The following is a 22,502-nucleotide window of genomic DNA, read 5'->3' on the forward strand; positions in this document are numbered from 1 at the left end:
ATTAGCACACTGTGTGCTTGTGTGTGTGTTACTTTATTTTTTTGTTGTTTTTAATTTTAATGAGTAAATTGTAGATGTTTATGTTTATGGAGTAAATGAGATATTTTGATACAGGCATACAATGTGTAATAATGACATCATGATTAATGGGTTATCCATCACCTCCAGCATGAACCATTTCTTTATGCTTTTAATTTGTACTTCCTCAGTACCGCTAAAATGTACAACAAGTTATTGCTGACTGTAGTCATGTTTTTGTTTTATAAAATGCTAGATTTTATTCATTGTTTCTAACTATAGTTTGTACTTATTAAGCATCCTAATTTCCTACCACACCCACACCCTTCCTAGACTGCGGTAATGGTGATTTTTCTCTTCATCTCCATGAGCTCTATTTTTTAAATTTCTCACACCCACAAAGGAGTGACAACATGTGAAGCCTTCTTTTTTATTGTTATTATACTTTAAGTTCTAGGGTACATGTGCACAACGTGCAGGTTTCTTACATATGTATACTTGTGCCATGTTGGTGTGCTGCACCCATCAACTCGTCAACATCCATCAACTCATCATTTACATCAAGTTTAACTCCCAATGCCATCCCTCCCCTCTCCCCACTCCCCATAATAGGCCCCAGTGTGTGATGTTCCCCTTCCAGAGTCCAAGTGATCTCATTGTTCAATTCCCACCTATGAGTGAGAACATGCAGTGTTTGGTTTTCTGTTCTTGCGATAGTTTGCTGAGAATGATGGTTTCCAGCTGCATCCATGTCCCTACAAAGGACATGAACTCATCCTTTTTTATGGCTGCATAGTATTCCATGCTGTATATGTGCCACATTTTCTTAATCCAGTCTGTCACTGATGGACATTTAGGTTGATTCCAAGTCTTTGCTATTGTGAATAGTGCCACAATAAACATACGTGTGCATGAGTCTTTACAGCAGCATGATTTATAATCCTTTGTGTATATACCCAGTAATGGGATGGCTGGGTCATATGGTATTGCTAGTTCTAGATCCTTGAGGAATTGCCATACTGTTTTCCACAATGGTTGAACCAGTTTACAATCCCACCAACAGTGTAAAAGTGTTCCTATTTCTCCACATCCTCTCCAGCACCTGTTGTTTCCTAACTTTTTAATGATTGCCATTCTAACTGGTGTGAGATGGCATCTCATTTTGGTTTTGATTTGCATTTCTCTGATGGCCAGTGATGAGGAACCTTTTTTCATGTGTCTGTTGGCTGTATGCATGTCTTGTTTTGAGAAATGTCTATTCATATCCTTTGTGACTGGATTATTTTACTTGACATAACGTCCTCCAGTTCCATCCATGTCACTGCGAATGAGAGGATCTTATTCTTTCATATGACTGAGTAGTATGTGTATCACATTTTTAAAACCCATTTGTCTGTTGATGTACATTTAGGTTGATTCCAAATTATGGCTATTGTGAAAAGTGCTGCAATAAACATGTCAGGTCGGATTTCTCTTTTATAATATTGATTTTCTTGCTTTTGAGTGGTTACCTAGCGATGGGATTGCTGGATCATGTAGGTAGTTGTATTTTTAATTTTTTGCAGACTCTATACTGTTCTCCATAGTGACTGTACTAATTCACAATGCCACCAATGGTGTACGAGGGTTCCCCTTTCTCCACATCCTCACCAGCATTTCTTAATGCCTGCCATTTGGATTAAAGCCTTTTTAACTGAGGTGAGAAGATACCTCATTGTGGCTTTGATTTGCATTTCTGTGATGACCAGTGATGTTGAGCACCTTTCCATATACCTGTTTGCCATCTGGTAGCAGTTTGTAACATAACAATGTCATTTTGCTATTATTTCTGAGCCAGAGGGGAAGGAACAAAAATTTAGGAAATAGAAATTATACATATAAGATACTACTGCTAAATAAAGAGGAAAGAAGTGGTGGGAATAATTTGTGAGAGTTACATAGAAGTGTTGATATTAGTTAATCAAATGAAATTTATTTGAACTAAGGACCTTTGACTGATTTTACTAAGAACCCTATTTTAAAATAAGATCACAGTTCCATGAATGTGCCTTAGAGATTAGCATGGTATATCAAATCAAACCAACTTGAGAAACAAAAAGTTATAACATTCATTCTTTGAATAACAAAACCAATATATTCAGTGAACATTGCACTTATTTTGAAGTACAAAGAGTTCTTAATGTCTGTGGAAATTTTTCATTTTTGACAATTATTTTTCACACTGAAAGCTTAGTATACACTTTCTTGTTGTTTTGGATTTATTTATTTATTTATTTATTTTTGAGACAGAGTCTTGCTCTGTCTCCCAGCCTGGAGTGCAATGTTACAATCTTGGATCACTGCAACCTCCACCTTCCAGGTTCAAGCAATTCTCCTGCCTCAGCCTCCTGAGTAGTTGGGATTACAGGCACATGACACCATGCCCGGTAATTTTTGTATTTTTAGTAGAGATGGGATTTCACCATGTTAGTCAGGCTGGTCTCGAACTCCTGACCTTGTGATCCACCCACTTCAGCCTCCTAAAGTGCTGGGATCACAGGTGTGAGCCACCTCACCTAGCCTATACACTATTGTTGATGTGGTTTATATATCTTCTTGTATGAGTGGATTCAGAAACTTCTTGACAGGGCCAAACTGCAAGATACAAGCAATGCAGACATAGCAGTAGCCCAACTAGGTATAAAAAAATGAATAGTTTTATTAATTTTTACTCTACAACTGTCTATCTAAGCTGATTAATTTCAAACAGTTTCTCTGATGAGAAATAAATTGTGTATTTATTGGAAGTCCTCACAACTTTGTACTCCCTAAATAATAGGAAAAATAGTTGAACATGATAAATGCTTGTAGTATAATGGTATAATTGAATCTGATGTATTGCATTAAAGATAGGCCATAGCATCCTCCCATCAGCTTTGACACTTACTCTCTCAGGCTCATGATGTGCTATTCTTTATAAGGATCATTTTTCTCATTATCAGTCAACATGTTTACATTGGAATAGATACACTCTTCTATTGAGACATCATCTCGCTTTTGAAACCCTAACTACATATTTTATAAAACCTGTATTAAATAAAACTTTTTATCTGAGGAAAGATGGCCAGAGTCAAGGAAGACTTCTCGTAGCTGAGTCTTAAATTGTGAAAGAAATGTGTCAGAATAGTTGAGGAAAATATTTTAGACATAAATAAGAGACTCCACGTTGATAAAAGTGTAAACAGTAGCAGTCATTTTGGAAACGATTAATAATGAACAACAGACTCAATGTGCTGTTATAAGGTACCATTGTGAAGTAAAGAACAGTGTGCTATTGCTTCATCTGTTTCTATTGGATTTTTGCATTTTGTTTTATTTCTGATGGTTTTGTTTATTGATGTTGGGTGGATAAATTTGTGAGTGAATCTTTGACCATGTTTGCATGGCTTGAACCTGGTGACATCGATGCCTCCCCAAATAGTTTCCTGAAGTTTTGGAGGATTAAAAGCATTTCTTAAAGAAGTAAATATTGGGGGGCGGAGCAAGATGGCCGAATAGGAACAGCTCCAGTCTCCAACTCCCAGCACGAGCGACACAGAAGACTGATGATTTCTGCATTTTCAACTGAGGTACTGGGGTCATCTCACTAGGGAGTGCCGGACAATCGGTGCTGGTCAGCTGCTGCAGCCTGAACAGCAAGAGCTGAAGCTGAGCAAGGCATCGCCTCACCTGGGAAGCGCAAGGGGGAAGGGAATCCCTTTTCCTAGCCAGGGGAACTGAGACACACAACACCTGGAAAATCGGGTAACTCCCACCCCAATACTGCGCTTTAAGCAAACGGGCACACCAGGAGATTGTATCCCACACCTGGCCGGGAAGGTCCCAGGGCTACAGAGCCTCCCTCATTGCTAGCACATCAGTCTGCGATCTAACCGCAAGGCAGCAGCGAGGCTGGGGGAGGGGCGCCCGCCATTGCTGAGGCTTAAGTAGGTAAACAAAGCTGCTGGGAAGCTCCCAAACTGGGTGGAGCTCACAGCAGCTCAAGGAAACCTGCCTGTCTCTGTAGACTCCACCTCTGGGGACAGGGCACAGCTAAACAACAACAACAAAAAAAGCAGCAGAAACCTCTACAGACGCAAACGACTCTGTCTGACAGTTTGAAGAGAGCAGTGTATCTCCACACACAGAGGTTAAGATCTGAGAAGGGACAGACCGCCTGCTCAAGTGGGTCCCTGACCCCTGAGTAGCCTAACTAGGAGACATCCCCCAATAGGGGCAGTCTGACACCCCACACCTCACAGGGTGGAGTACACCCCTGAGAGGAAGCTTCCAAAGTAAGAATCAGACAGGTACACTCGCTGTTCAGCAATATTCTATCTTCTGCAACCTCTGCTGCTGATACCCTGGCAAACAGGGTCTGGAGTGGACCTCAAGCAGTCTCCAACAGACCTGCAGCTGAGGGTCCTGACTGTCAGGAGGAAAACTATCAAACAGGAAGGACACCTATACCAAAACCCCATCAGTACGTCACCATCATCAAAGACCAGAGGCAGATAAAACCACAAAGATGGGGAAAAAGCAGGGCAGAAAAGCTGGAAATTCAAAACATAAGAGCGCATCTCCCCCTGCAAAGGAGCGCAGCTCATCCCAGCAACGGATCGAAGCTAGTCAGAGAATGACTTTGACGAGATGAGAGAAGAAGGCTTCAGTCCATCAAACTTCTCAGAGCTAAAGGAGGAATTACGTACCCAGCACAAAGAAACTAAAAATCTTGAAAAAAGAGTGGAAGAATTGACAGCTAGAATAATTAATGCAGAGAAGGTCATAAATGAAATGACAGAGATGAAAACCATGACATGAGAAATACGTGACAGATGCACAAGCTTCAGTAACCGACTCGATCAACTGGAAGAAAGAGTATCAGCGATTGAGGATCAAATGAATGAAACGAAGCGAGAAGAGAAACCAAAAGAAAAAAGAAGAAAAAGAAATGAACAAAGCCTGCAAGAAGTATGGGATTATGTAAAAACACCAAATCTACGTCTGATTGGGGTGCCTGAAAGTGAGGGGAAAAATGGAACCAAGTTGGAAAACACACTTCAGGATATCATCCAGGAGAACTTCCCCAACCTAGTAGGGCAGGCCAACATTCAAATTCAGGAAATACAGAGAATGCCACAAAGATACTCCTCGAGAAGAGCAACTCCAAGACACATAATTGCCAGATTCACCAAAGTTGAAATGAAGGAAAAAATCTTAAGGGCAGCCAGAGAGAAAGGTCAGGTTACCCACAAAGGGAAGCCCATCAGACAAACAGCAGATCTCTTGGCAGAAACTCTACAAGCCAGAAGAGAGTGGGGGCCAATATTTAACGTTCTTAAAGAAAAGAATTTTCAACCCAGAATTTCATATCCAGCCAAACTAAGTTTCATAAGTGAAGGAGAAATAAAATCCTTTACAGATAAGCAAATGCTTAGAGATTTTGTCACCACCAGGCCTGCCTTACAAGAGACCCTGAAGGAAGCCCTAAACATGGAAAGGATCAACCGGTACCAGCCATTGCAAAAACATACCAAAATTTAAGGCCATTGAGGGTAGGAAGAAACTGCATCAACTAACGAGCAAAATAACCAGTTAATATCATAATGACAGGACCAAGTTCACACATAACAATATTAACCTTAAATGTAAATGGACTAAATGCTCCAATTAAAAGACACGGACTGGCAAACTGGATAAAGAGTCAAGACCCATCAGTCTGCTGTATTCAGGAGACCCATCTCACATGCAGAGACATACATAGGCTCAAAATAAAGGGATGGAGGAAGATCTACCAAGCAAATGGAGAACAAAAAAAAGCAGGGGTTACAATACTAGTCTCTGATAAAACAGACTTTAAACCATCAAAGATCAAAAGAGACAAAGAAGGCCATTACATAATGGTAAAGGGATCAATTCAACAGGAAGAGCTAACTATCCTAAATATATATGCACCCAATACAGGAGCACCCAGATTCATAAAGCAAGTCCTTAGAGACTTACAAAGAGACTTAGACTCCCATATAATAATAATGGGAGACTTCAACACTCCACTGTCAACATTAGACAGATCAACGAGACAGAAAGTTAACAAGAATATCCAGGAATTGAACTCATCTCTGCACCAAGTGGACCTAATAGACATCCATAGAACTCTCCACCCCAAATCAACAGAATATACATTCTTCTCAGCACCACATCGCACTTATTCCAAAATTGACCACATAATTGGAAGTAAAGCACTCCTCAGCATATGTACAAGAACAGAAACTATAACAAACTGTCTCTCAGACCACAGTGCAATCAAACTAGAACTCAGGACTAAGAAACTCAATCAAAACCGCTCAACTACATGGAAACTGAACAACCTGCTCCTGAATGACTACTGGGTACATAATGAAATGAAGGCAGAAATAAAGATGTTCTTTGAAACCAATGAGAACAAAGATACAACATACAAGAATCTCTGGGACACATTTAAAGCAGTGTGTAGAGGGAAATTTATAGCACTAAATGCCCACAAGAGAAAGCTGGAAAGATCTAAAATTGACACTCTAACATCACAATTAAAAGAACTAGAGAGGCAAGAACAAACACACATTCTAAAGCTAGCAGAAGGCAAGAAATAACTAAGATCAGAGCAGAACTGAAGGAGATAGAGACACAAAAAACCCTCCAAAAAATCATTGAATCCAGGAGTTGGTTTTTCGAAAAGATCAACAATATTGACAGACCGCTAGCAAGACTAATAAAGAAGAAAAGAGGGAGGAATCAAATAGATGCAATAAAAAATGATAAAGGGGATATCACCACCGACCCCACAGAAATACAAACTACCATCAGAGAATACTATAAACACCTCTACGCAAATTAACTAGAAAATCTAGAAGAAATGGATAATTTCCTGGACACTTACACTCTCCCAAGACTAAACCAGGAAGAAGTTGAATCCCTGAATAGACCAATAGCAGGCTCTGAAATTGAGGCAATAATTAATAGCCTACCAACCAAAAAAAGTCCAGGACCAGTTGGATTCACAGCTGAATTCTACCAGAGGTACAAGGAGGAGCTGGTACCATTCCTTCTGAAACTCTTCCAATCAATAGAAAAAGATGGAATCCTCCCTAACTCATTTTATGAGGCCAACATCATCCTGATACCAAAGCCTGGCAGAGACACAACCAAAGAAGAGAATTTTAGATCAATATCCCTGATGAACATCGATGCAAAAATCCTCAATAAAATACTGGCAAACCGGATTCAGCAGCTTCATCCCTGGGATGCACGGTTGGTTCAACATTCGCAAACCAATAAACGTAATCCAGCATATAAACAGAACCAAAGACAAGAACTACATGATTATCTCAATAGATGCAGAAAAGACTTTAGACAAAATTCAACAGCCCTTCATGCTAAAAACGCTCAATAAATTCGGTATTGATGGAACGTACCTCAAAAAAATAAGAGCTATTTATGACAAACCCACAGCCAATATCATACTGAATGGGCAAAAACTGGAAAAATTCCCTTTGAAAACTGGCACAAGACAGGGATGCCCTCTCTCACTGCTCCTATTCAACATAGTGTTGGACGTTCTGGCTAGGGCACTCAGGCAAGAGAAAGAAATCAAGGGTATTCAGTTAGGAAAAGAAGAAGTCACATTGTACCTGTTTGCAGAAGACATGATGGTATATTTAGAAAACCCCACTGTCTCAGCCCAAAATCTCCTTAAGCTGATAGGCAACTTCAGCAAAGTCTCAGGATACAAAATTAATGTGCAAAAATCACAAGCATTCTTATACACCAGTAACAGACAGAGAGCCAAATCATGAATGAACTTCCGTTCACAATTGCTTCAAAGAGAACAAAATACCTAGGAATCCAACTTACAAGGGATGTAAAGGACCTCTTCAAGAGAACTACAAACCACTGCTCAGTGAAATAAAAGTGGACACAAACAAATGGAAGAACATACCATGCTCCTGGATAGGAAGAATCAATATCGTGAAAATGGCCATACTGTCCAAGATAAGTTATAGATTCAATGCCATCCCCATCAAGCTACCAATGAGTTTCTTCACAGAATTGGAAAAAACTGCTTTAAAGTTCATATGGAACCAAAAAAGAGCCCGCATTGCCAAGAAAATCCTAACTCAAAAGAACAAAGCTGGAGGCATCACGCTACCTGACTTCAAACTATACTACAAGGCTACAGTAACCAAAAGAGCATGGTACTGGTACCAAAACAGAGATATAGACCAATGGAACAAAACAGAGTCCTCAGAAATAATACCACACATCTACAGCCATCTGATCTTTGACAAACCTGAGAGAAACAAGAAATGGGGAAAGGATTCCCTATTTAATAAATGGTGCTGGGAAAATTGGCTAGCCATAAGTAGGAAGCTGAAACTGGATCCTTTCCTTACTCCTTATATGAAACTTAATTCAAGATGGATTAGAGACTTAAATGTTACACCTAATACCATAAAAACCCTAGAAGAAAACCTAGGTAGTACCATTCAGGACATAGGCATGGGCAAGGACTTCATGTCTAAAACACCAAAAGCAACGGCAGCAAAAGCCAAAATTGACAAATGGGATCTAATTAAACTAAAGAGCTTCTGCACAGCAAAAGAAACTACCATCAGAGTGAACAGGCAACCTACAGAATGGGAGAAAATGTTTGCAATCTACTCATCTGACAAAGGGCTGATATCCAGAACCTACAAAGAACTCAAACAAATTTACAAGAAAAAACAAACAACCCCATCAAAAGTGGGCAAAGGATATGGAGAGACATTTCTCAAAAGAAGACATTCATACAGCCAACAGACACATGAAAAAGTTCTCATCATCACTGGGTATCAGAGAAATGCAAATCAAAACCACAATGAGATACCATCTCACACCAGTTAGAATGGCAATCATTAAAAAGTCAGGAAACAGCAGGTGCTGGAGAGGATGTGGAGAAATAGGAACACTTTTACACTGTTGGTGGGATTGTAAACTAGTTCAACCATTATGGAAAACAGTATGGCAATTCCTCAAGGATCTAGAACTAGAAATACCATATGACCCAGCCATCCCACTACTGGGTATGTACCCAAAGGATTATAAATCATGCTGCTATAAAGACACATGCATACGTATGTTTATTGTGGCACTATTCACAAGAGCAAAGACTTGGAATCAACCCAAATGTCCATCTGTGACAGACTGGATTAAGAAAATGTGGCACATATACACCATGGAATACTATGCAGCCATAAAAAAGGATGAGTTTGCATCCTTTGTAGGGACATGGATGCAGCTGGAAACCATCATTCTTAGCAAACTATCACAAGAACAGAAAACCAAACACCGCACGTTCTCACTCATAGGTGGGAACTGAACAATGAGGAAACTTGGACTCGGGAAAGGGACCATCACACACCGGGGCCTATCATGGGGAGAGGGTAGGGGGGAGGGATTGCATTGGGAGTTATACCTGATATAAATGACGAATTGATGGGTGCTGACGAGTTGATGGGTGCAGCACACCAACATGGCACAAGTATACATATGTAACAAACCTGCACGTTATACACATGTACCCTAGAACTTAAAGTATAATAATAAAAAAAAAAGCAGAAGTAAATATTATACTAAAGATTAAGCTTCATTTAAACAGTTTTATTTTCTGCTTTTAGAAAGACTATGGATTTTTTTTTTTTTTTTTTCTAGACGGAGTCTGGCTCTGCCCACCAAGCTGGAGGTGTGGTGGCGAGATCTCGGCTCACTGCAAGCTCTGCCTCCCGGGTTCAGCCATTCTCTTGCCTCAGTCTTCCGAGTAGCTGGGACTCCAGGTACCCGCCAGCTCACTCGGGTAATTTTTCGTGTTTTTAGTAGAGATGGGGTTTCACCTTGTTAGCCAGGATGGTCTCGATCTCCTGACCTCGTGATCCGCCCTGCCTCAGCCTCCCAAAGTGTTGAGATTACAGGCGTGAGCCACCGCGCCCGGCCGACTATGGCTTTTATCTAACTGTTCTGTGTAGCTCGGTTTAACTTAATATATATATTTTTTAGTAGAACAAGACTTAGAAATGGCATCAGAGGGAGAACAAAAGAGGCTTGAAGACTATGAAAATAACCAGCCACGGGTATGTAAAAATTTAAAATCAAATTTCTGATTTAATCTTGTTTTCCTTGCTTTGGTAATACAGCATATTTGAAATGAATTTACCTTTGGATTAGCCTTTTAGTATCAGTTGATTATAATTTAATATTTCATTTTAAAAACATTTAAACTAGTTATAAAACTTAGTGTTGGAATCGATAATAACGTATATCTAATCTTTACCCTTGGAATTGAGTTTAAAAGTTCCTGATATTGTTTGCACTTCTATTTTTATAACTTCCTATTATATTAAAGAAGGTAATATCAAATATTGAATTACAATTTTAAGCAATAGAAATTATAAACAATTTAACAGTGACAATCACTGTATTGGATTCAGATTAAAGGAGTAATTATTGCTAGTGGTTCAAACTTTGCAGTTTTTTTTATTGCCAGTCACTAATACCAAAGTTAAGAATTAATTTTCCCTTTGGATCTCTGACTTCAGTTTCTATGTTCGGGGAGAGAATGGGTCATAAAATCAACCCAACTGGCTATCAAGAGAATTATACCTTGCAGAATGGCACCTTTGGTATTAGGATACAAACAATAACTGCCTAATGTATTTCAATATAGAAAATCTGTAAATATTATTAAATTTATTAAATCCACTGTCATTAGTAGACCTTAGAACTTAAGCCTATAATCTATATAAGTATATAACACTGTCAATCATATTACAATATATAATTTGCATTAAAATGTAAGAATTTGCTTTTCTTACTGACTGGTGTTGATTTTGGCTCCTAATAATTTAAAGTTTGCCTGATCACTAGTTAGTAATCTTTGGAAAAAGCACTCGAGTGTACACTGTAGGTATAGTGATAAAATCTTTTAAAGTGATGGTCATCTCCTAATTCATTTTTGGGAAATTTAACACATGATGAATTAGTCAAGTGTAGTCCAAACAAACAGTGACAAATTAAAATTTCATGGTTTATGTTTTTCACCTATTTTAGGCTAATGCAAATTATTTTTCACTTCTTAGTTACAATCCAGTGATATGGGAGTAGGAAAATGTAGATTAAAAAGATTAATATTAAACTTTAATTATTTTTTAATTTTTCTCTTTTTCCACTTGATTATTTAAAGAAAAAGTTATTTTTAAAACATGTACTCTGACAGAAAAGACATCTGAGAAAAAAAACTAGCAAATTTATCTTCCACTTTTGCATGTGCAAAAATTGTCTCAACAACTAGTTGAAAAAGTATTGTGATAGAAATGACCTCTTTATATATGCAGGACTTACTTGTGTGCAAAAGTATGAGAACATGTGGATCAAACAAGACAAATTAGGGTAACGAAAACTTTAAAATTCATCACAAATAAAGCAGAGTTTTGGTGAAAATTACAAAACTGCTTGTATTGAGGAAGAGCAACTACCTAATAACTCCACAGGAAGAGCAAACTTAAGTAAATACCCTCTAATTTGACAAATGATTCACCTGATTGTCAGGAAAGTGATGCATCTGGCATGTCTATCTCTGTAGTAGTTCAGATATTTCCTGAACAAAAATAACCCAGTCTCAAAAATGTCTTTCTATCTCATTCGTACTCTGGGTCCCCAGAATATGCTTGCCAGTCACCCCAGCTTTGACAACAAACCAGATACTGAACATGTTTTTAACCCAGACAAGGAAAAATTTTATAATGATACAGAAAGTACGAAGGCAAGAAACCCAGAAGTAGTTATGGTTGAAATAAAAGAAGACAAATAGGTTGTTAGGCAAATGACCGGAAAAAAAAAAAAAATCCCAAAATACTACTAATTGGAAAGTAAACATCGGACATATGACTCAATTTAGTGATTCAAAAAGCCTTTTAGATATGTGACTTACTTCCTCCAAAGAAATGAAGCCGGTGATTTAAGAAAAAAAAAAGATCATGGCGTTTCTGCTGTTACAAACACAACAGTACAAAACCAATATAGAATGTGTTCCAGAAGCCGTTATATGACAACTATAGTGCAAGTAAGTATGAAAGCATAAAACTTGATTTAGAAAATGTGCATTATTCTCCACCACATGGTGACAGAACATCAGCAGTATGTCTAAAAGTGGAATTAAGTGATACATGCAAAGATTTAAGAATGAGGTAAGCATATTACAAGTAAAGTAGAGTTCCTGGCTTTGGAGAAAGTTCAACTTCAAAAAGACTTAGAGGGTCACTTGCTGCTACTCTGATTTTTCTCTTCACCAATTATTTGATCCATTTGAATTTTTTACTTATGAAAATCTCTTGTGTAAAATGGGGTTATCTAAATACATAATTGTATGTAGAAATAGATTGTTTTTGCAATTAAAATAATTCAAGCTCAAGAAGACATTTTCTTAATCTTTGTTCCTTAATTAACCCAAGTCTCTCTGTCAGTTTTCTGAATGGCATAGGAACTGGGAAACTAATTTTTCCATAGACCATGTGACCTGCTGAACTAGAGTCAACATAAAGGAAATTGCTTTTAAAAAAAAGTACAGAACAAGCACCTGTGTTTGTGCTCATATAAATAGATGGGTAATTCCCACTTCTGTACATTTAGTATGTGCTATAAATATTCTGGGGACATTTTGACACAGTGTTGTTTATTTTCTAGGTGAAAAACCAAATACATTCTAGGGGTGACCTTGATGACATAATTCAGTCATCTCAAATAGCCTCAGAGGATGACTCACTTTGCTCCAATTGTAAGAAAGTTATATTACTCATTGATCAACATGAAATGAAGTGTAAAGGTAGGACCAATGCATAAATATAAGGCTTTTTTAATCCTATAGCAATGTATGCACACATTGCTTACCACTGTACCATACAGTACTGATATGTTACAAGAATGTTCATCTCAGAAATATGCCTTATGTCAACATAGAATGAAAACTACTGTGTCTTGTACCCTTTCAGTCAAAGAGCTATGATCATTTCACTGTACTTTTCTCAGTGTGAATGGCAGGCCCAATGTGTTTGTTTACTCTGCTTCTCTTCTATGCCATTACCCATTTACTCATGGTCAAGTTACCATTTCCTCCCACCTGAAATACTGTGATAACCTTGTAACTGTCTTTCCTACTATTCCGCCTTCCAAAACCATGACCTGTTCTGCAACCATAATTATGTAGTTGTAAAAAATCACATCTGACCATGTTACCTGCTTGCTGAAAACCCAGCTGCCATTTATTGCTATAAGGTACAGATCTCCATCCTTGAACTTTATACTGCATCATTGCATACCCTTCTCTGTGTCACAGCCAGTGTCTAAGGTGTTTGCTCCTACAATCGGTAGCTTTAGTGTGGTGTAATTGATATGTGATAAAGTGCACACATGTAAAAGGTACCATTTGATAAGTTTAACAGATGTATACACATGTGAAACTATTACTATCATCAAGATAGTCAACATATATCCATCACCCACTAAAGTCTCCTCATGGCCCTTCATATGCCTGTTTTTAAAAACTGCTAAATGATTTTCTAAAACATTTGTACTATTTTCTATTCTCATCAGCAGTAAATGACCATTCCAGTTGCTATGTTGTCACAGTATTGCTGTATTTATCTTTTTAAATTTTAGTCTTTCTGATGGGTGTATTATGTATATTATTGTGGGTTTAATGTACACGATCCTAATGACTAAAATGTTGAGCATCTTTCCATGTTTATTTGCCATCTGTATATCTTCTTTGTTGAACTGTCTTTTCAAATCTTTTGCCATTTAGAAAATTAGGTTGATGTTTTCTTACCTGTTGAGTTTTAATAATTCTGTATGTATTTGGATACTATTACTTTTTAGCTACTTTTTTACAAGGGTATTTTTTTTCCAGATTTTGGGTTGACTTTTCACTTGCTTTGTGTAGTATCTTTTGAAGAGCAGAAGATTTTAATCGTAATGAAGTCCAATTTAATTGTTTGTTGAATTACAGATTTTGCATTTTTTGCCATATGTAAAAAATGTTTGCCTAGCACAAGGTTACAAAGATTTTTTCCTATGCTTTGTTGTAGAAATTTTATAGATTTGGATCTTACATTGAAATCTATGTTCCATTTTTGAGTTTCCTATTGTATATGGAGTGAGGTGAGGTATGGATTCAAGTTCACTTTTTGGATATGGACGGCCAGTTGTTCCAGCACCACATGTTGAAAGGCTATCATTTCTCCACTCTATTGCCATCATGCCTTTGTCAAACATAAGCTGGTTGCATATGTGTTATGTATTTCTAGACTCTCTATTGAGTTTTATTAACTTACAGATGCTTCTCAAATTGTGGTAAACCCAGTGTTTGAGTCACAAGCAATTTAATACTTCAGTGAACCCACTGTAAAGTCAATAAGTCAAACCACCTTAAGTTGGGGATTTTCTATATTTGACTTTCTTTATGCAGGTGGAGCATTACTAATTTAAACTATCCCAAATCTGAAGTGCTCTAAAACCCCAAACTTTTTGATTGCCAATATAGATGCCACAGCAGAAAAATTCTACATCCGACCTCATGTATACAAACATTGTTTCATGCCCCAAATTATTAAAAGTATTGTTTAAAATTACCTTCAGTCTTTGTGTATAAGGTAAATGTGAAAAATAAATGTGTTTTGTGTTTAGACTTGGGTCCTATCCCCAAGATATCTCATCATGTATGTGCAAATATTCCAAAATCCAAAATCTGAAAAACTTGTAGTCTGAAGCATTTTGAATAAGGGATACTCAGCCTGTACCTGTGGCACACTGTTTTGATTACTATTGATTTATAGAAATTCTTGAAATGAATCCTCTAATTCTGTTCTTTGTTCTGTTTTGACTATGCTAGATCCTTTGCATTTTTACGTGAACTTCAGAATCAGCTTATCAATAAAATAAAGACTGCTTGCTTGTTGGAAATTAAGTTGGGATTGTGTCATATTTATAGATTTGGGGAGAACTGACATCTTAACAATAGTGAATCTTTCTACTCAATAAAGTGTATGTCTGCTTTTATAGAAGTAATATTTAATTTTCTCAGTAGTATTTTGCAGTTTTTAGTTTACAGGTCTTTTCATATTTTAACAGATTTATCTGTATTTCATTTTTGATGAAGTTGCAAATGATAGTTTAGTTAGTGTAGATGTTCTTGACTTTATACAGGTTGAGCATTGTTAATCCGAATATACATTTTTATAAAGCTATAGAAAATGATAGTTTTAAAATTTTGATTTGTTTATTACTAGCATATAGAAATACAGTTAATTCTTCAATATTGAATTTGTAACCTTCAATCTTGTTAAACTCACTTATTAGTTCTGGCACATTCTTGGTAGATTTGATCAGATTTTCTTCACAGACAAAAGGTTGTTAAACCTTTCTTTCTCAAACTACCCTCTTACTAATGATAGTGAATATGTTAGACTTGTGGCAAAAGGGTCTCTTTTGCAGCTGATAAACTCTGCCATTTTAGTATGAGAGCAGCCATAGACCATCCATAAATTAATGAACACAGCTGTGTTCCAGTAAAAGCTTATTGACATAGACAAGAAGCTGGCCCACAGGTTGGGGTTTACCCATACCTGTTGTATGGTCACGGTTGTGTATAAAGACAATTTTATTTCTTTTTTTAAACCTGGATGCCTCTTATTTCTTTTTCTTGCCTGACTGCATTAACTAGAATCTTCAGAACAATACTACATACAAGTAGTGAAAGCAAACATTCCTGTGTTGTTCCTCATCTTATGGGAAATGCATTCAGTTTTTCACTATGATGCACGTTAGCTGCAGATTCATCATAGACATTGTTTATCATGCTGAAGAACTTCCCTTGGATTCTTATGTTGCTGAGAGTGTTTCTTCTTTGAAATATCAGGAGTAAATTTTATCAGATACCTCTTATCTGTTGGGATGATCCTGTGGGCCTTCTCTTTTAGTTCATTTTCTGCTAAATAAGGATGATGTTTCAACGTTAAGCCAACCCTTCCTTTTCTGGAATAAACCCCCTTTGTTTATGATGTATTACCTTTTTATTATACTATTGGATTAAACTTATTAAAGTCTCATTTAGAATGTATTATAAAGACTTTTATTTTTTAGACCAGTTTTATGTTCCTGGCAAAATTGAGAGGCAGGTTTGGATATTCTTTTGTATACCCCCACCCCAACACATGTGTAGCCTCCCTCATTACCAGTGTCCTTCACCATAGTGGTCATTGCTATGACAGATGAGCCTAAATTGACACATTACAGTTACCCAAAGCCCATAATTTGCATTGGGGTTCACTCTTGGTACTGTATATGTATGGGTTTGGACAAAGGTACAATGATGTGTATCCATGTTATAGAAATTATTTTGACTTCCCCAAAAATCCTCTGTGCTCTGCCTATGTATCCATTCCTGCCGTCCCTCACCCTTTGGCACACTTTTACTTTATCCATAGTTTTGCATTTTCCTGATCATATGGTTGGAATCATACAGTAAGTAGCCTTTTCAGATTATCATACGTCACTTGGTAATGTGCATTTAAGGTTCATTCACATGTTTTCATGAATTGATTTCTCATTTCTTTATGTGTAGAGTGATATTCCACCATATGGCTGTTTCACCACAGTTTATTCACTCCACTATTGGAGGATGTCTTCGTTGCATCACAAATTGGTTGAATTTTTACATTCATGCTCATGAGGGAATTTTCTTGTTGGTAATATTTTCTGGTTTTGGTTCAGGGTAATGCTAACATTACACACTCAGTTGAGATATACTCTTCTTTCTGTTTCTTTTGGGAGAGTTTGTGTATAATTGTATTATTTTCTTCCAGAAATGTTTTGTAGAATTCATCAACATAGCTAGCTGGGTCTGGAGTTTTCTTTTAGCAAGGTTTTTAACTATGACTTAACTTTCTTTTATAGATATAGGGCAATTCAGGTTATCTATTGCTTCTTGATTGAGATTTGCTAATTTTCATTTTAAAAGGAATTTGTTGGCCGGGCGCGGTGGCTTAAGCCTGTAATCCCAGCACTTTGGGAGGCCGAGACGGGCGAATCACGAGGTCAGGAGATTGAAACCATCCTGGCTAACACGGTGAAACCCCGTCTCTACTAAAAATACAAAAAAATTAGCTGGGCGAGGTGGCGGGCGCCTGTAGTCCCAACTACTCGGGAGGCTGAGGCAGGAGAATGGCGTGAACCCGGGAGGCGGAGCTTGCAGTGAGCTGAGATCCGGCCACTGCACTCCAGCCTGGGGGCAGAGCGAGACGCTATATCTCAAAAAAAAAAAAAAAAAAAAGGAATTTGTTAATTTTATCTAAGTTGCCATGTTTACTTACATAGAAATTATAATATCTTGTTATATTTTTAGTATCTGTAGAATGTATAATAATGTCATTTTGTTTATTTCTGAAATTCGTAATTTGTATTTTTTCTTTTTTTCTGAGCAGCCTGGCTAAATGGAGCTTTATCACATTTATTGATCTCCTCCAAGTGTTTTGTGTTGATTTTTTTCTATTGTTTCTTCTGAAACCAACAGCATAACAAAATACCATAGACTGGGTCAAACAACAGAAGTTGATTTCTCGCAGATCTAGGGTCAGCAAAGTCCAAGATCCAAATGCTGTCGGATTTGGTATATGGTTCGGGAACATGTCCTGGTTCATGAATGAATTCTTTTTCTCTGCGCCCTCACTTGGCAGAAGGGGTGAAGGAGATCTGGGGTCTGTTGTATAAGAGCACTAAGCACTAATTCTGTTCATGAGGGCTTGGCTCATGTAAAAGTCACCCCTTCTAATACAGTCACATTGTGATTGGCTTTCAGCATATACATTTTGGGGAAGACAAACATTCAGACCACAGCAGATGTTTATAATTTCCTTTCTTCTGCTTGCTTTGGGTTTAATTCACTCTTCTTTTATCTAGTTGCTTAAGGTAGAAGTCAAGGTCATTGATTTGAGACTCTTCTAATATAGACATTTGGCAGTGCAAAAAATTTCTATTCAAGTACAGCTGTAGCTGCATTCCACAAATTCTGGGTGACCAATTTTTATTCAGTTCAGAATATTTTCTAATTTCTATTTCATTTTCATTACTTGTTTGACCCAGGGTTATTTAGATGTGTGTTACTTAGTTTCCAAATATTTGAGTATTTCCCAGAGTTATTTTTGTTATTGGACTTTAATCTGATTGATTTGTGGTCAGGGCACACACTTTGTATGACTTAAATCCTTCTGACTCAACCCTTTAGTTGAGAGTTGTTGTATGGCCTAAAATATGATCTATTTTTGGTAAGTGTTCCATGGGTACTTGAAAAGTGTGCTGTTGTTCAAGTCTCTTCTTGCTGATTTTCTGCCTTCTTGTTCTATCACTTATTGAGCAAAGAGTATCGAAACCTCAGATTACTTAAAAATTGTCTGTTTCTTTTTGTAGTTCCATCCACTTGGTCTCATCTATTGTGAAGCTGGTTTGTTATTAGGTGCATAAACACTTAGGATTGTTATGTTTTGTTGATTAACTGAACCTTTTACTATTGTGACATGACCTTTTGTTATTTATTGCTGGTTTTGTTTGTTTGTTTGTTTGTTTTTGCTATGAAATCTACTTTGGTATTGACACAGCCCACTCCTGCTCAGCTGCCCTTGGCAACTGTTAGCATGTATCTTTTTCCATTCTTGTAACCATTTCTGTCTTTACATTTAAAGTGCATTTCTTATAGGCAGCCTGTAGTTGGGTCTTGCTTTCTTACTGAGCCTGACAGTCTGCATTTGAGTTGAGGTTCTTAGACAAGTGTCATTTATAATGTCATTGATAATAGTTATATTTGTCTAGTAGCTGTTTGGTTGCTATTAGTTCCAGCTGTTCTTTGTTCCCCTTCTTTTTGTGCTTTCTTTTAGATTAGTCAACTATTTTTTATGATTCAATTTTGCATATATTTTTGGGTTTATTAGGGATAACTGTTTTGCTATATTAATGTTTAGGATTTTTAGTATATCATTTTAACTTATCACACTCCACCTTCAGTAATACTATACATCATAGATGGTATAAAAATGACAATGATACATTTTCAGTTTTTTCTGTCCCAGACACTTCCTTCCTGAATCTGTGGAATTATGCTTTGTATTAAGGTTAGAATATTTTCGGCCATTTTTTCCTTTAATTGTTTTTCTATCTCTTCTTTTTTTATTTAGGGAGTTGTCCATTAACTGCTTGAAAGTTTCTCACAGTTTATTGTGTCAAATTTAGGAATATTTTCCTTTGTCATCTCTAATTTGTGTTTATTTCCATCCACTATAGTTTTTACTTCTGACAATGCAATTTGCATCTCCACAAGTATGGTCTGTTTTTTAAAAAAAAAATACCTTCCCTGCCTCCACTTACTGTCTTGAGTTTTATTTGGAGTACAGAGATTTACTCATAATCTTTCCATTCTTGCCTTTAGGTTTGGGGTAATTCCTCACTCCTGAGGCAAGACCCTTCTGAGTATTCATTGTCATGTGAAGTATGAGGTATTTTGGCCTGGCGCATGGGAATGGACCCTCTTCCAGTCATTGTGTGAACCCCAGGCATAGTTTCTGCTGATTTTCTTTAACTGTTTCTTTTACATTTTATTTTCCACTGTTCTTAGGAAGTTTCCTAGCACACAAGCACTTTTCATTACTCCACTAAATACCCAAGAGGGAATCTCTGCACATCTCCAGGATTTGTTTCCTGTACTGCTTTCTTCTCTCCAGTTTTCTGTCCTGTGATCTGTATCTGCTTTGGTTTTACTAGCCTCTCAGCTTCATAACCCCAGCTCTATGTCAGATTTTCTCCCTTCGTCATGGCCTTGAACCCCTGTCAAAACTCTGTCAAAAGAGCTGGGACATTTGTGTGGCTTTCTATATGTTTTCTGTCTTACAGTGATCACCTACCATTTTCATGGCCTGAAGCGCACTGTGTTGAAAATCATTGCTTAATGTATTTTGTCTGTTTTGTTTTTGATTGTTTCAGGTAAGATGAAAAATCCTATCCGTTACTCCATCAGAGCTAGTAGTAGATTGCAGCAGAGCTTCAGCACAGCACATGCTGTAAACTGGCCAGAGTGCTTTGCTTTCCTTTTTGCCTAACTGCTTCTTTCTCATCCTTCATTTCTCAGTGTAGTATCTCTTCCTCAGGGAAATCTTCCCTGGGTGAAGTATAAATCAAATTATCTTCTGCAGTCATATAACTATGTTTTTTTTTTTTTTTTTTTTTTTTTTTTTTTTTTTTTTACAGGACCTGAGTTTATAATTGTCACCTTTTTATCTTGGTTCTTCATTATGCTTTAAGCTAAAACAATAGCAGAGGTGTTGTCTTATCTGCAGATCTTAGTATAATATCTTCTACCTTGTAGGCACTCAATATGTACATATTTGCTCAATGTATGAATGAATGCATGTTAAAAATGCACAGTCCCTTATATCCAAAAACTTACTCAAGTATTTTATCTCTATTTTGTTTTTTCCTGGTTACAGATTGTGTTCACCTATCAAAAATTAAAAATACATTTCATTTTTGTAAAAGATCAATAAAACTTACAGATAATCACTGTGAGCGACTTACAGTAAAAATTCAAAAAATGAAAAATAAGATTAGTGTACTACAGAAGAGACTATCTGAAAAAGAAGAAATAAAATCGTGCTTAGAGCATGAAAACCTTGAATGCGAACAAGAACTCTGTCGTGTGAGGTATGACCTTGTTCTAAAGAAATGTTTGAACTCTTTGTTTTATACTAAAGACGTATAAGGAAAATTTTTGTAATTGCTAACTTCCCTTCTAGGATTTACAGGGAAAAAAGTTTCTTAATCTTATGGAGTATGAAATTATTGGATATAATATCACAAGTTCTTAATTGTAAATACTTCTCTAATAATTAAATGCATATTCTTTTAAGTCATAATTTTAATGGCTGTATAGAATTTTACCCTTTGGAAATCTCATTATTTAATTGATGAATTGAATTTTAGGTTTTAAAAAGTTTTTGTATTAATGCTACAAGGAACATCTTTTATTTACACATAGTTTTCTACATTTTTAATTATTTACTTTGGATAAATTCTTCTGGTTAAAGTACAGAAACTTTGAGATCTGTTTTAGATCTTTGATCCATATTTCTAAATTGTTCTTAAGAAAGTTTATATTAATTTGTAATTCAATCAACAGGGTATAAAATAGATATTTTTCTTTATCCAGAATAATTATTTTAAAAATTATCAGTCGGGTAAGGTGGCTCACACCTGTAATCCCAGCACTTTGGGAGGCCGAGGTGGGCAGATCACAAGGTCAGGAGTTTAAGGCCAGTCTGGCCAACATAATGAAATGCTGTCTCTACTAAGAACACAAAAAATTAGCCAGGCGTGGTGGTGTGCACCTGTAATCCCAGCTACTCAGGAGGCTGAGGCAGGAGAATCCCGTGAACCTGAGAGGCAGAGGTTGCAGTGAACTGAGATTGCACCATTGCACTCTAGCCCAGTGACAGTGTGAGACTCCCTGTCAAAAAAAAAAAAAATTATCCAGTTTTATTCTTAATATGCAGGGAATAAAAAGTAAAATGGAAAGTGTTTACTGATTAGCTTATTTAACATCCCTCTGCTATGTAGATAAAATTAATTCAAAGTTTTATGCTGAAGATGCTTATTATTATTTATTGTTTAATTCAATATTAGATCTTGTGTTGTTCCAAAATAGATTTTAAAATTGTTTATAAAATACATACTAATCAACAGGATAGATTGAAAGTGTTGCCCAAAAAACAATCTTAAAAAGTGTAGGGGGTAACACATTACATTCTTAACCTAGTCTTGGATTATACTAATCTGCTGACATATATTTCATAAAGACATCAAAAGTGCTATCTTACAATGTAGATTTTGTTTAGGGATACTTGCAATGAATGTTTCATGAAGGTGAAAATATATTTCTAGTGAATGTATCAACTTGTTTATAAAAAGTTACTTTATGTTAATTACTCTAAATGATTCATCCTAATTGAGGAGAAATTACTGTATGAAGAAAAGGTAATTTTTATCTTGTAATTTTACTGAATAATTTTCAGCATCTTTTTTCCTAATATTTGCTAGAGTTACTAGTAACAGAAACTTATGCAGGATGTTCTTTTGTCAATACATTTCAACTTATACATGTCCTTTGGATGAGATTGAGGTGAGAAATTACAAACATGAGAACTAGAAAGAAAAATAGTATTTAAGAACGTAGGAACTTTTTTAGGATAATAAGCCAACATAAGAATGTTTTATTTTCTAATATCAACAAAGAGAGTCAAACTCTAAAATATTTGAAGAGATTTATTCTGAGCCAAATACGAATGACCATGGCCACTGACACAGCC

At 36.6% G+C, this 22,502-nt stretch overlaps 1 protein-coding gene across 1 annotated transcript in view; it reads left to right on the plus strand.

Moving 5' to 3' along the window:
• Positions 1-22,502, plus strand: part of LOC115895763 (ankyrin repeat domain-containing protein 36B-like) — a 37,499-nt gene that overhangs the window by 7,408 nt on the left and 7,589 nt on the right. Inside the window, exons 8-10 of the mRNA XM_030926376.1 lie at positions 10,105-10,178; positions 12,787-12,925; positions 20,628-20,841. Of these exons, the coding sequence (XP_030782236.1) occupies positions 10,105-10,178; positions 12,787-12,925; positions 20,628-20,841 (427 nt within the window). The remainder of the gene's footprint in view (positions 1-10,104; positions 10,179-12,786; positions 12,926-20,627; positions 20,842-22,502) is intronic.

This window comes from Rhinopithecus roxellana, unplaced genomic scaffold, assembly GCF_007565055.1.
Source record: "Rhinopithecus roxellana isolate Shanxi Qingling unplaced genomic scaffold, ASM756505v1 contig225, whole genome shotgun sequence".
In the NCBI taxonomy this organism is placed as follows: Eukaryota; Metazoa; Chordata; class Mammalia; order Primates; family Cercopithecidae; genus Rhinopithecus; species Rhinopithecus roxellana.